General features: G+C 37.9%; 1 protein-coding gene across 3 annotated transcripts in view; it reads right to left on the bottom strand.

Moving 5' to 3' along the window:
• Nucleotides 1-8747: 8747 nt before the first annotated feature.
• ZFR (zinc finger RNA binding protein) overlaps nt 8748-13383 on the bottom strand; it is a 41651-nt gene continuing 37015 nt past the window's right edge. For all 3 annotated transcript variants that reach the window (XM_074854923.1, XM_074854924.1, XM_074854925.1), the window contains 3 exons: nt 11181-11292; nt 10974-11071; nt 8748-10257 (listed from right to left, as the gene is read on the bottom strand). In XM_074854923.1, the coding sequence (XP_074711024.1) occupies nt 10078-10257; nt 10974-11071; nt 11181-11292 (390 nt within the window). In that variant the 3' untranslated portion in view covers nt 8748-10077. The remainder of the gene's footprint in view (nt 10258-10973; nt 11072-11180; nt 11293-13383) is intronic.

Below are 13383 nucleotides of genomic sequence, written 5' to 3'. Positions count from 1 at the left end.
AGAGATGCATTTTATTTCTCTAAGTAAAGCTGTCTGGGAGGTCCCATGTGTCCAGTTCATGACTCAGATGGCAAACAGAGGTTCCTTCAGTGGCAGCAATACAGACCATTGCAATTTAATGTCTATCCCCTAATTACTGAATGTTTTTGTTCTACAAGGGCCTTCCAGAGCTAATGAGCAAACTGAAATTTAAAGTCTCAGTCAAGTGATAGTCTAGATATCAAAAGGTTGTAGAGAGGGGCCATGGGGGCATCCCACCATTTACCAGAAAGGTTGATCTGCCATTTGGGGCATATAGTGCCAAAACATGAATGCAGAAGAGTGCAAGACCAAATTAACAAGTACATAATGAAGAGTAGGACAGAGGCATTAACTGCTGAGAACACACCCTGGACCAGAGTGTTTACTTTAGTCATAGAGATGCAGCTGTTTTATACTTGAGGATGAAAAACAAAGAATTGCTATGAAAGCTGTGAAAACTGAGGGAACAAAGCACCTCACATCTAACAGCAAAATTACCTTCTTTTCTTAGCTACAAGTGGGAGAAGAGGAAGTGAGTAACTAATAACTCTACTCACCCAAGGAAGCATGGGTATCAGTAACAGAAGTTCCCCACCTTTTTTTAGCTCTCTTGAAAGCAAGCACAATTACTTGTTCATGGGCACACACAGACTTCTTTGTTGTGTGGTAAACCTCTTCCTTTTATTCTCCAAAGGGCTGTGAATCCTGATTACTTCAGGCTGGAGGCTTCTTAACAGTACCCAAAAGGTGAGCCAAACCCCATCCATATCAGGAGAAAGCCTACACCACGGCTGGATGTGAGGCAGAGTTAAATCAGGGCTCACCTCTCACCCTCAGTTCTCAACCTGCAGTTCAAAGGGAGGTACTAAAGATCATGAGCTCTTAGAAAACAAGAATGGTAAATAGTTATATGGTCATCCTGATATCAAAGAGCTTGAATTGCCTCTTCTGTCTTGGAATGAACCCCAGGAAAGAAAAGAGCAATGTTCAGCTCCCAGTTTGGATGCCAATCTCTAGGCTGGGTGGTGGAAAAAGCTGCCAAGGCATCCATGCTGGAGTTACTGGGTGGCCCTGATTCTTTCTGCCCAAGTAACTTCTCCAAACACAGTGTGGATGGAAAGTCCTGGGGGAAGGTTTCCAGCTATCCATCACCAGTGGAAAGCATCTAGTTAAATAGCCGTTCCCTGCAGGACTCTTCCTACTGGGCATAAGGACTCCTGCTCTGGGAAAAGAGAAGCTAGTGAGAACCATCCAGCATCTAACTCACGGAGTACAGGACAGGCAGGTTCCAGCGTATCCGTAGGGAGAAATATTCGGTATTATGCCTAGACGATAGCCCCTTCTCTTTTTAAAAAAAGTACACAGAGTCATGAAGCTTTTGCTAGCGGGGTCCTGTCTCTTCTGTTCTTTCCTTTAGCAGTGAAAATTGTATCTAGTGCATAACTGCAGTAAAAAATGTGCTTGTTTTACTTTGCTTACCAGGCCCTTGACATACTCTTGGCTTTATTTTCTAATGAAATATGCATGTGTGAGTCACTAATCGTGGATGTCGGGTATTGAGAGAAGCCATCCAGCTAAATGCTCATGCTGTCGTACCCAGTTTCCATACAGCTGCTGTAACTAAAAAATCCAGCCCAGATAATTTAAGAAACAGGCACAAACCTACCCCTTAAGGAAAGCTACATGCTCCTTAGCAGAAACTAATGGTAAAACACAAATGGGAGACTAGAGGCTGGCTCTAGCTTCCCATTTTTGTCCCTGACTCCAGAAAGGCCTTTGTCTGAGTCCGGTAAACCTTTATTTGGCTAAGACAAATGAATCTTTGAAGAAGCAAACTTTGTAGAAGCAGCAAATCTTGTAAAAGAAATCTCATAAACCCATATGTTCTTCCCTGTTAACAACTGTCTTTGATTTGCTAGAACATTTTTCTCCAGAATTGCTGTGGTTTTCAGCTCCAGGACTTTGGAAAGTTTCTTGACCAAACTTTCTAGAATTAAAACATATTCACACTGATGCCTGCATGGGAATTGGCATGCCTGAATGTCAGATGGGTATTCGGAAACATTTGTCTTGGGGACTCCAGAACTAACCCGTGCTTCCAGAATGCCAGAAGGTTTTTCCACGGGGATACGTTATTTTAACTCTTCTACTCTTTTCTGATGCATGGGTGACATTTGTAGAGGTACTATTCCTCAGGGAGAATATATAAATGAGCAGAGGGTTGGTGGAAATTTCTTGTGTGGACTTTGTTCCAAGACCTTGGCTTTCAGATCTGTTTTCTCTCACTCTGCTTCACTGCTCCTTGGGAAACACTTCAGCCCTGGCTACTCCTGTAATAGGAGCTCTGAACTGGTCACATAGCTTGTAAATTGTCACATCTTATGCCTTTGGATATGCTGGAGAACATGCTGGGTACATTAGTTAAAACATCCAGAATCCTGGTTTATGATTTACCGCTGCCATATGAGGAATACTTATCCTGAATCTCTTGCCCTGAAGTCACCTCTGGGGGCAGCTGCAAGAAGTTTCCTAAGAAATGGATTCAAGAAAGCAAAAATGCTCACCCAAGAGTTGCATCTGAAATATCCCTTTCCTCTTGTTCTCAATGATTTGCCATATCTTCTGACAAACATTTTATCAAGTGTTCCTTTATAACTTCTTTCTCAGGCTGCCTTTCTCAGTGGGAATCTCTGCCTCAGAGAAGTTCTATAGCTCATTTTGTCTTTGCAGCCCTGCAGTGACTCTGGACAAATTGAATTTATCTTCTCTCTTCTCCTATGCCTACACTGAAATGTTTCATTTCTTTACTCCCAAAAGTATTTCCTTCTAATTTATTCATAGGATAGTGCTGATTGTGTTTCCAACCACTGCTCTCTTCTTACGCACTAGCAGAGGTTTTATATTGGATTTTGCTGCCATGGCAACTTTATTTATTTATTTATTTTAAAATTCTTTTAAAATACATTCTTTGACAATAGAGGGGAACACTGGAGTAGCTAAAACATCACATTTTTCACTTTGTTCTTGTCATAGCAAGGTGAAAATTAACTCTGCCTTTCTGAAAGGAAGCTGCTGCTAGCGACACAGCGCTCTCTGCTGCTGTGAGCACACAGAGACATTTCAATTAGCCCAGCTAAGCCTGTTGATTTGCTGCATAAAACTGCAGTGGTTTTTTTTGGTTGGTTTTTTTTTTTTTTTGGCTGTGCAGCATGCATTTTGATTTCCAAGTGTTTGGAGAACTGTGCTCACACATTCTTTGACGGTCTCCTCTTCATTCACATGTAAGAGAGCAAGGCATGGACACTAGATGTACAGTTTTGTCTGTGAAGTAGGACAGATGAATGAAAGGTCAGTTCATGCCTTTCATCTTTCCCTTCACCTTTCCTCCCAGCTCATTTGCAATGACATTTCATGTAACATTTCAGTCACAATCAGCCTAAATCATTTCAGTCTCAACCTCCTCAGTCACCTGGCACTTCTTTTTGTCTTTTGTGTTTTTGTGGAGCACTGCACTTGCTGCATGGGTGACAAATCACGTACTGGACTAGGTCTTCTCTCTGCATGAAATAAAGCCTTTCTCTTAATTTTCTCACACTGTTTTTGTAGTTTGTAGTTGACTGCTTTATTACTTGATGTAACTTAATTTTTTATTAGCTTTGATTTGTAGCTCTCTAATGACTTTCCTCATGTTATGACAAGAGGTAATGGGGAATGGCCTCAAGTTGCACCAGGGAAGGTTTAGACTAGATATTAGGAAGTATTTCTTTACAGAACGGGTTGTTAGGTGTTGGAATGGGCTGCCCAGGGAGGTGGTGGAGTCCCCATCCCTGGAGGTGTTTAAGAGTCAGGTCGACATAGCGCTGAGGGATCTGGTGTAGTTGGGAACTGTTAATGTTGGATTAATGGTTGGACTGGATGATCTTCAACGTCTTTTCCAACCTAGACAATTCTGTGATTTCTTCAGCTGGACCCATTTAGTCAGTTCTGGTCTTCTTTCTGATACCATTTTTCCTGTTTTTTTTTTTTTTTTCTTTTCCCTTTCTTCTCTCTTCACAAAGTTGTAATTCACTCAAAGACTACTTTTCACTGAAAAAATGCAGCTATTGAGATGACTGACCATCAAAGGGAAGAAGGCTGGAAAGAGCAGACATTTAGACATCTTCCTTCAAAAATGTGTGTGCCCTTGGTTCTGTAAAACACCACCAAAATTATAATGAATTTGAAACAGGATACATTATCAAAACCAATACATTTGGGAATGAAAATGTGTTGGGTGACATTCTTGATACTTACAGCCATAGAAAGCAGGTTGCTCCATGTAAGAAAGAAGGGAAAAGTCATGTACACACAGTTCTGTTCAATTTTAATCAACAATCTGGATGCACAATTGAATGCACCATTAGCAAGTTGGCTGATGATCCAAACTGGGAGGTGCTGTTGACTCTCTTGAGGGACAAGAGGCCTTGCAGAGGGATACAGATAGATCGGAGCATTGGGCAGTGATTAATGGGATGAAATTTAACAAGAAGAAATGCCAGATTCTGCACTTAGGTTGGAGTAAGTCTGGGCTCAGATACAAATTGGGAGAAGAGTGGCTGGAGAGCAGCCCTGCAGAAAGGGATCTGGGGGTGCTGGCTGACAGCAGGCTCACGGTGAGCCAGCAGTGTGCCCTGGCAGCCAAGAGGGCAAACCGCAGCCTGGGGTGCATCAGACACAGCATGACCAGCCGGTCAAAAGCGGTGATTATCCCGCTGTGTTCAGTGCTGGTGCGGCCTCACCTTGAGTGCTGTGGGCAGTGCTGGGCCCCACAGTTTAAGGAGGATGTGCAGGTCCTTGAATACATCCAGAGGAGGGCAGCAAAGCTGGTGGGAGGGCTGGAAGGCGTGTCCTGTGACGAGTGGCTGAGGACTCTGGGCTTGTCTCGTTTAAAGAAAAGGAGGCTGAGGGGCGACCTCATTGCTCTCTACAGCTTCCTGAGGAGGGGAAGTGGAGAGGGAGATGCTGGTCTCTTGTCCCTGGTATCTAGTGACAGGACACACAGGAATGGCTCAAAGCTGCACCAGGGGAGGTTTAGGCTGGACATCAGGAAGCATTTCTTTACCGAGAGGGTGGTCACACACTGGAACCGGCTTCCTAGAGATGTGGTCGATGCTCCAAGCCTGTCAGTGTTTAAGAGGCATTTGGACAAAGCCGTTAACAACATGCTTTAACTTTTGGTCAGCGTGAAAGTGGTCAGGCAGTTGGACTACATGATTGTTGTAGGTCCCTTCCAACTGAAATAGTCTAGTCTATTCTATTCCATCTCCACTTACAAAACACACTAAAAAAAAATTATTTAAGTTACCAGGGTAACTTCATAACTTCAAGTACTGCATGCACTGCAACAAGCACACTATTGCTGATACCACAATGCTTCCTTCATGATTATCCCACCTTCCTGAAGCTGCAGTTTCATATGGCTATATTGGCAATACTTTGGATCACACTGGCTCCAATTTTTAAAAGTACCTGCACTTTTCTTTCACACACATAAATACACGGTAGTCACCTCAACAATGCCATTTTAGACATCCTAAGGCATAGTGAGGTATCCATATGGGGCTGGCAGCTATGGGCCTGGACCTCTAAGAAACCCGTCCCCTTTTGGAACAGCACGTACCCTAGGAGCATGCAAAATGACAGTAAATCCCTGTATTCAGGCACCTTCATCTCTTCCACTTTTCTTTGACTTGCATTGTTAGTAATGCAGCTCAGCTTACTGTCTTGGTAAGAAAACATTAACTTGTATATCCAGCAAATTACTGGCAAATTTAAATGTATGCCAGAAGTTAAGTCTGTGATAAGGATGTCTTGCATATTCTGGACAGAACTTCCTAATCACATATGCATACAATTAATACAAACAGAATGCAGAATAGGAAAGAAAAAAGCTTATATAAGGCGCAAGGTGTGTGATTCTCATGTAGAAACAAGAAGCTTCTTGTCTGTTTTAAAGTAAGCTTTTACTGTAGAAAAAGTTCTATTTTCTCTTGGTCAGCTATTCCATTCTGCAATCTTAGATTTTTAAACATAGGAAACTTAGAAAATCCATAGAGGTTTCTTGATGCCATTCTACATTTGCTTGGATTTAGGATATCAACCTGAAATAGGATTGATGTAGAATATGTGTGAAAGTGTTTAAGCTAGGCTGAGCCTCTAAAAGCTGATAGGCTTTAAACTACCCTGCAATAAATGCATCACTGGCTTCAGAATAAATATTAATGGCAATGGCTTTACAAAATAGTTTGAGAGAACACATGTATTAAAGAATATGACTCTTAACAATGACCCCTGCTAACTCAGCTATGTTAAGGCTACGTTAAATGGGAAAGTCTGCATGGTGCAGGATAAAAATCCCCAGGAACAGCTGCCAATCATGTCCCCATGAAAGACAACGACCTTCACCCCATTAGGAACTTTACACTTGCCAAGTGTTATTAGGTCATTTCTTAAAATGCAAACTGTAAAACATCAGAAAGCAGTTCAATAAACAACAGCAAACTTCTCTCAGCACTAGGAATATATATGCACATTTTCATAATCCAAGTGAGAAAGTGAAACAAAATGGGAGAATACAAATTAAGATATTTACACAATGAAGGCTGATTTTTATTTGGATGTAAATCAAAACTATTGTAGTAACTCTGTAGATAACACTCCTTGGATTTTTTTCCTCCCCAAAAGATCACTTATCTGTTTCATTTTAAAAAGGCTGAGAAATACCATGCTGAAGGAAAAAAAGAACTCTTGAGAAGATTTATAAAAGAATCTCTCAGGAGAAACTGTATTTGCTTGCCTTTTTGGCTAGAAAGCTCTTTGGCTTACAGCTGTCAGAAAAAAACCCAACAAATGGAAAACAGATGTTTTTGTTGAATCTATCACTGTACTTTGTAAACCTAAAATGTAAGTGGAAAAAAAACAGATTGCAAATTGTGCCTACTACTTTTTTTTCCAATTACTAATGCTATGCTATTAAACTCCATTCGGGTAGTCTAAACAAGTCTTAATTGTTTAATAAAGAAATGAATTTGCAATGTGTAAATACTTAACAGATGATCAGCAGATATTCAACCAGCAATGAGAATGTTAAATATGCACACAAATTGTAGGAATATTTAAAGTTGATTCCAACTCTCAGAAATTTGCTAGGTACAACAATTTTAGTACTAATAAACTAGTTCTGAGTAGTGAAATAGGCCTAAAAATACAAGCAGCAAATGAACCCATCATATTCAATAGCTCTGTAAGATTAGCAGTTCATCTAAAATTTCATAAAAGGGCAAGTTGATGGACTATGTCCAACAGACTGTTTTCTAGCAATGCCTCTATACAGGAATCCATGTGAAACCATGCTGCTCAGAGACAGGACACACTTATAAACTAGGCAGACAAGTCAAATCTGATAAAGCTTCAAAACAGAGCAGCTCACACTTTCACAAACTGTTCCTCTAAGGTGAGCACTGAGTGGAAAATTCTTGCTGCATACATTTCTCTTCTGCGCATGATCACTATGGTGTTCAGGATTTTGAGATTTAACACACAGCATTGATGAACAAAAAAGGCAAATGATGCTAATTAGTAAACTCCAGCATTACCAAAACACAGGATATTAAAGTGATTATTTGTTCATAAATTGATTACTTGGTCTTGGTTTTGCCTTCCTAAGTGCAGTGTAAGACTTGAAGTCAAAGGTAGCTTTGTACTTTTTAAAACCTTATTTTTCCATTCTTCTTAGATTAACAGGAGTTAGAAATTACCTGAAATAGCGCATTAAAATGGGCAGGAAAACCAGAAACAAACTGCAAAATCACTCTTCACTACACAGAAAAAAATCATGGTCACAGCTTCATATTAAATGTAGAACCACTTTAGCTATACACAGTATTTCAAAAGATCCAGAAACTGGCTAAGAGTTAAAAGCCAGTAGAACAAAAAGCAGGAAATCCAAAATAGATTTTTGCCCTCTTTAATCCTAAATTTTAGGGTCACATGCCTGAATAAACCATTTTGCTTTACAAGGAAAGAAACTTTGGTATGGAGTTAACTAGCCACATGAATAGCACCTGTAGCTTCCAAAAGAAATAATGGCTAACTAGACACCACTAGGCAGCAAGATATCCTCTTAAAAAAAAGACTAAGAACAAGCATATGCTTAGAGCTGTGCATGAAGGCTGGACAACATAAACTAGTGTAATCTTTTTTTTAAAGTAACTTTAAAGCATTTCTGCTTTCTCTATTTCTGATGCTGAAATTAGTAAGAAATCTTTTCTACAACCAGAGAGCTTTCCTTTTATTTGATAACCACTAATAATCACTCCCTTAAAAATTGCATGCTGATGCTTGAAGAACACTGTATTGAATTTTTTCTTTAAGTCTTTAGACTGTTTCTCTAAAATACTGTATTTTTATTCCATAGGCCCAAGCTGTCAGCAGTAGGTGTTGCAAACAGAAACATCCCCCTACTCCAAGAGTTACTCATTAAGAAGGTCAAAGATAAATTTGATCTCAAAATAGAACAAACGTTCTTTTTAATAAATGGTACCAGAACTAACAAATGATCTTTGTAATGTGTGATACTTTCCTACAGCCATTGATAAGTAGTTACTGGAATGTTAGTCTGTTAATCTGTGTTTTATGGGTTTGCAACAAAGCATAATACACATTGAACAGAATGAGTGAAACTCCAGTTTGCAGTGTATAATGAATTTTAGTCATTTAATAAATTTTAGTTTTTATTTGTGTATTCCACTGTAGTGCTGTGACAACAAATCACACCTGTGTACCAGAGCATACATCAACAGTATGATGTAACTTTACTTACACCACTGCTATATTTAGCTTTTTGAAAGAGACATAAGCATACACTATGGCCACATCAAATAATTTTCTGTTTTTTTTCTTTGATAACCTTCACTTTTTCAGTAATACTTCACTTTTAAATTTGAATTATTGAAAAAACTCACAGAAAGTTTATACAGGAATAGCTATAAGGAATAACCTCACAGGCACTGATATGACAAACATTTATTTTAAGGGCTGAGAGGCATTAATATCATATTGACAAAGTTGACTGAGAAGAATGACTAACTTTGTCTAAATGGGAAATGCCCATTTTTGCTTGTATGTTGAGAAAAGAAATTCAGAAAGTTATTTTTTGGCCTTGCTATGTCACGAAGTCAATCATACAAAGACCTATGCATTTAATCCAAAACGATGGTTGTAAAAGCCCTTCTATTTAAACAAAAACATCATGCAAAACTTTGATCAATTATGCAGCTGCTTCCAAACTGTTGCAAGACCATACTGTATATATTAGCTTTTATACTGCTAATGCACAACTAACAGCAAACTTGATTAGATTAACACAAATTTGTCTTAATTACACCGTTATATCACACTAAGGAGACAAATGCCACAAGATTGGCAAAAACATTTAATTCTGAGCACTAAAATGGCAGGATAATTATGTGTTGTAACCCCTTCACATTTAGAAAAAAACATAATCCTGCAGTCTCACTTTACAAAAAAAAGTTCTGTAAAATATTAATTCGGAGGGGAACAGTTTAAACTATCTAACACAAAGTAACTTACACAACTAGTGTCAAAGGCAAACAAAAAAACTTCTAAATAAAAAGTCAAAATACACATAGCAACAGAAGCACAAATGCTGCATTAAATACAATCAAGATGAAAAGATAACGCACTTGTTAATAAAAAAGACAAAAAAAGAAAAGTTACTAAAGTTAGAAACACATTTAAAGAAAATGCAATGAGGGAAAGCTTTTTTTTTTTGACAACAGAGTTTCCATTTGCAGTCTTTCCATCCATAATTTGTCTGGTAAAGTACATCCATTAAAATATTCAGAATTTCATAGAAGAGCTAGGTTGTTCTCTTCCAAATCCAATTCCCGAGTTGGTTTTGTATGTTTTAAACAGACATCATTATGAATGAAGTAAAAGCAAGGCAACAAATGGACTTTTTATCGCCTTCAATCTTAGCACTGATGACAAACATTTTTAAAAGTTATCATAATCTTTTTTGTCTTTTTTTCCCTCTGCTTCAAATCCATCAACTCCATCACTGTCCCTTCTCCTTTTACGATTATTATGGATGTTGAAGCGTTGATTCATCTGTGGTAATGGATCCATTCCTAAAACTTTGTGTATTTGACGGAATGCAAGGAGTCTCAGTGCAAACTGGAAAAAGGGTAAAAAGAAGGTATTTGTTACAAACAAATGTCAATTTTGAGTACTTTATCAAACAATTAATGAAGAACATCAGTGTTGTATGATATTATTCTTAGCTCTCATAATCCCCTCCTTCCTTCCCACAACGAAGTCAACACAATAAAATGTGTATGTCACATTTGCTGCTTCTGCACAAAGTACATTAAGGCTTAGAAATAATGTGCATGTGTTTCAACTGTTGGACTCGCACTGAAGCAGCCAAGGCTCGTCACATGTCCAATCTTTAGCAAAAGGATCAAATGAAGAGGTAGGGGCAGTAACCTCTTAGGTTGCAAGCATGAATGGTCAATACTGTAAGTGGATACAATAAATATTAAAAATTAAACTTATAGAGACTTTTTTATAAAATATTAAATGCCAAGGTAATTTTAAATCTAATAACATACTGCCGTTGAGTGAGCATCTTTACAGATATATACAGATGCGAGTGCTTCAAACTTTTCAGGAAAAGATGTTAATTTTAGTGCAAAAATGAACAGTATTATACATCCCCTGTTGTGACATGTACATTGCCTAGCTTAAGACTGATAAAACTGGACTGTATTATAAGAAAGGAAAATTCATGTAAACCATATAGCTCCATTAAAAAAAAAACCCCACAAAACGAAAACCACGCCAAAAACCAGCCATCAAAATTTAGTTACTTTACACATATATTTCCTTACCTGTGCACTTGAAGTAATATCCTCTCGTTGCTGATCTGTCATTACAGCAAGTGTATCAAAAGGATCTTTTTCACAAGGGTCCAGAAGGCCAGGACCACCTACAATGGTTAGGCTAATTAGTAGCACATCTCTACCTTACTTAACCAAGATTATAGATTTTATATTAGATAAGCATAAGCATACAGACAGTGATCAAATGCAACTTGCCTTTAAGGATGATTCCTGAAGATATACACTCAAAAACTCTTCTCAGTGCATCCCCAGGACTCTGTGGTCCAGTAGCGCTGCTAATTGCTTTTTCCACAAGCAACTCCATAGCCTAGACCAACAAGAAAATCCAGCCAATTTAGAAGACTGAAAAATATTGAAAAAAGCTGCTACTGTTGTCAATATAGAACTTTTGAAGAACATTATACATCATAAAACACTTTCAGTTAAAATGAAAAAAAAACCCAGATATTTTATAAAGATGAATAAAAAGAAAGCTGGTGCAAGATTAACATTGAGTAGTGATACTGATATGCTTCTTCTCATTACAAACTCATAAGTTTTCTAGAAATTGATGCAGTAGTAGCCTACTGTGCATATGCAGGTAGACAACTTGTCCAGCCATTTTTTGAGAGAGTATGAAACATGGCGTGTCACCTAAATCTGCCAGCCACATGAATGAACAGCACAAGGCATATCTAATGAAATTAACAGGATGCTATAGTAAAATAATTTCTATAGAAGCAGAGAAACTTAAATCATCAAATGTTAAAAGATCATTACATTTTTAAGTGGCTACTAGTTCTTCAGTTTACCAAAACTGAAGTTCACAGCAACTTTTCTCCTGGATATAGGCTAACACTAACTCAGATGTTAAACAAGTGTACAATAACATTGATGATAAACAGGTTTTCTAAAATTTATAGATTTTTTGGTATTAGTTAAAATGGTTTAAATGATTAGCTGTATTTTAAATACTTTTTTTTTCTGTGAATATTTCCATTGTTATTATACACTATTTTTTCCAGAAAAATCTATAAAAGTTATTTGTAAAAGTAGATAATAGCTTTCCTTAGGGTTTTTTTCAGCATTTAATGGATGTTTCAATACTACCTCTTTGACAAGTTTAATTCTCAAACAATGGATCTCTCCTGTTTATTGGTGTGGTTTTTTGGGGGGGGTGGGTGGGGGGTGGGTGTTATATTTTGGTCCTTCCCTTCCCCACCGAGTTTACAGGTGTTCAAATGTTGCCTTTTATTTTTACTCTCCAGGAGTAAATGCCTATTCTGATGCATGCAAATAACTACAGGCAATATTGATCACAGTCCTTCACTAAGAGTGCCCATTCCTTTCTATTTCTGCTCCATTTAACTGACAAATTTCAATTCCTGAGCATGGTATTTCCATACTCTCACTGTATCACTCAGAATTTAGTAACAGTAATTTAGTTGTTTTCAAGTATGAAGCAGGGAAGAAAAAAAGCAGATCATGTTTTTGCATTTATTCAAGTCTAGTTCTTTTGGATCCTTATATAATACACTAAAGTCTACAACTTAATCCTAGGAAAATGCGAATTAGGATGCCCTGATGTTTATGTGCACTAAAGGCTGGATTTCAAGTTTAAAAAAAATCAACCTTGAATAATAGTTCCTTCTAACTTGTAGGAACTTGACAAAATTCTTCTAATTTAGATTTTATTTTTAGGCACGTAAAGAGGGTGCTACTAATGTCTGTATTTAGACTTCCTAATATCTTCTATTTTTACAACTACTTCGGTTCTTTTTGAAAAGCTCTGGCATCATTTTGGTTTGTAACAGGCTTCTAGCATACATGTTAGGAGAAGTTCTGTATCCAGAAAAATCTATCTCTTCAATCTATGAAATTCCATCTGTGACTGGCAGAGATTACATCTATCCCCATTTTCATCAGGCCAAAAGAACAGGTGACTAAACAATGTTGACCCATGTCACTAACAATTCATCAGGTACCAGGAGCAAATCAGGAATCACTTTTGGAGATAAATGAGACACAGCTAGGCCTGATACACTGCTTCATACCTCTCTCCCCCTCTGGATGTGCCTTAGAACAGAGAAATAAGAAACAACATTCCTTGTTCTTCATCTATGCGCCTGCTGTGTGTTGCAATAGTTCTAAGGATGCTTTTCTAAAAGTATGCTGGCGTTTATTCTTTGGCAACTCAGTATCATAGTGACATAAGAGGGCACTTACATACTTCTTAGCTTCTTTTAAGCTATATTTGTACAGTGTATCTCAGGAAATGTAGCACAGAAACTGACACTATTTTTTTTTTTACTTTAAATATTTAAAAACCAGAAATAAGTGCTCCACATTTTTCCAGAAGCAATAAATATCAGAAGTAATTTAATAAAACTGTCTGCAAACGTAGTACAGTTGTAAAACA

The sequence above is a fragment of the Strix uralensis genome, chromosome Z, assembly GCF_047716275.1.
Source record: "Strix uralensis isolate ZFMK-TIS-50842 chromosome Z, bStrUra1, whole genome shotgun sequence".
NCBI lineage: Eukaryota > Metazoa > Chordata > Aves > Strigiformes > Strigidae > Strix > Strix uralensis.
The sequence above is the reverse complement of the archived record's forward strand: the minus strand, read 5'-3'. Positions and strand labels throughout refer to the sequence as shown.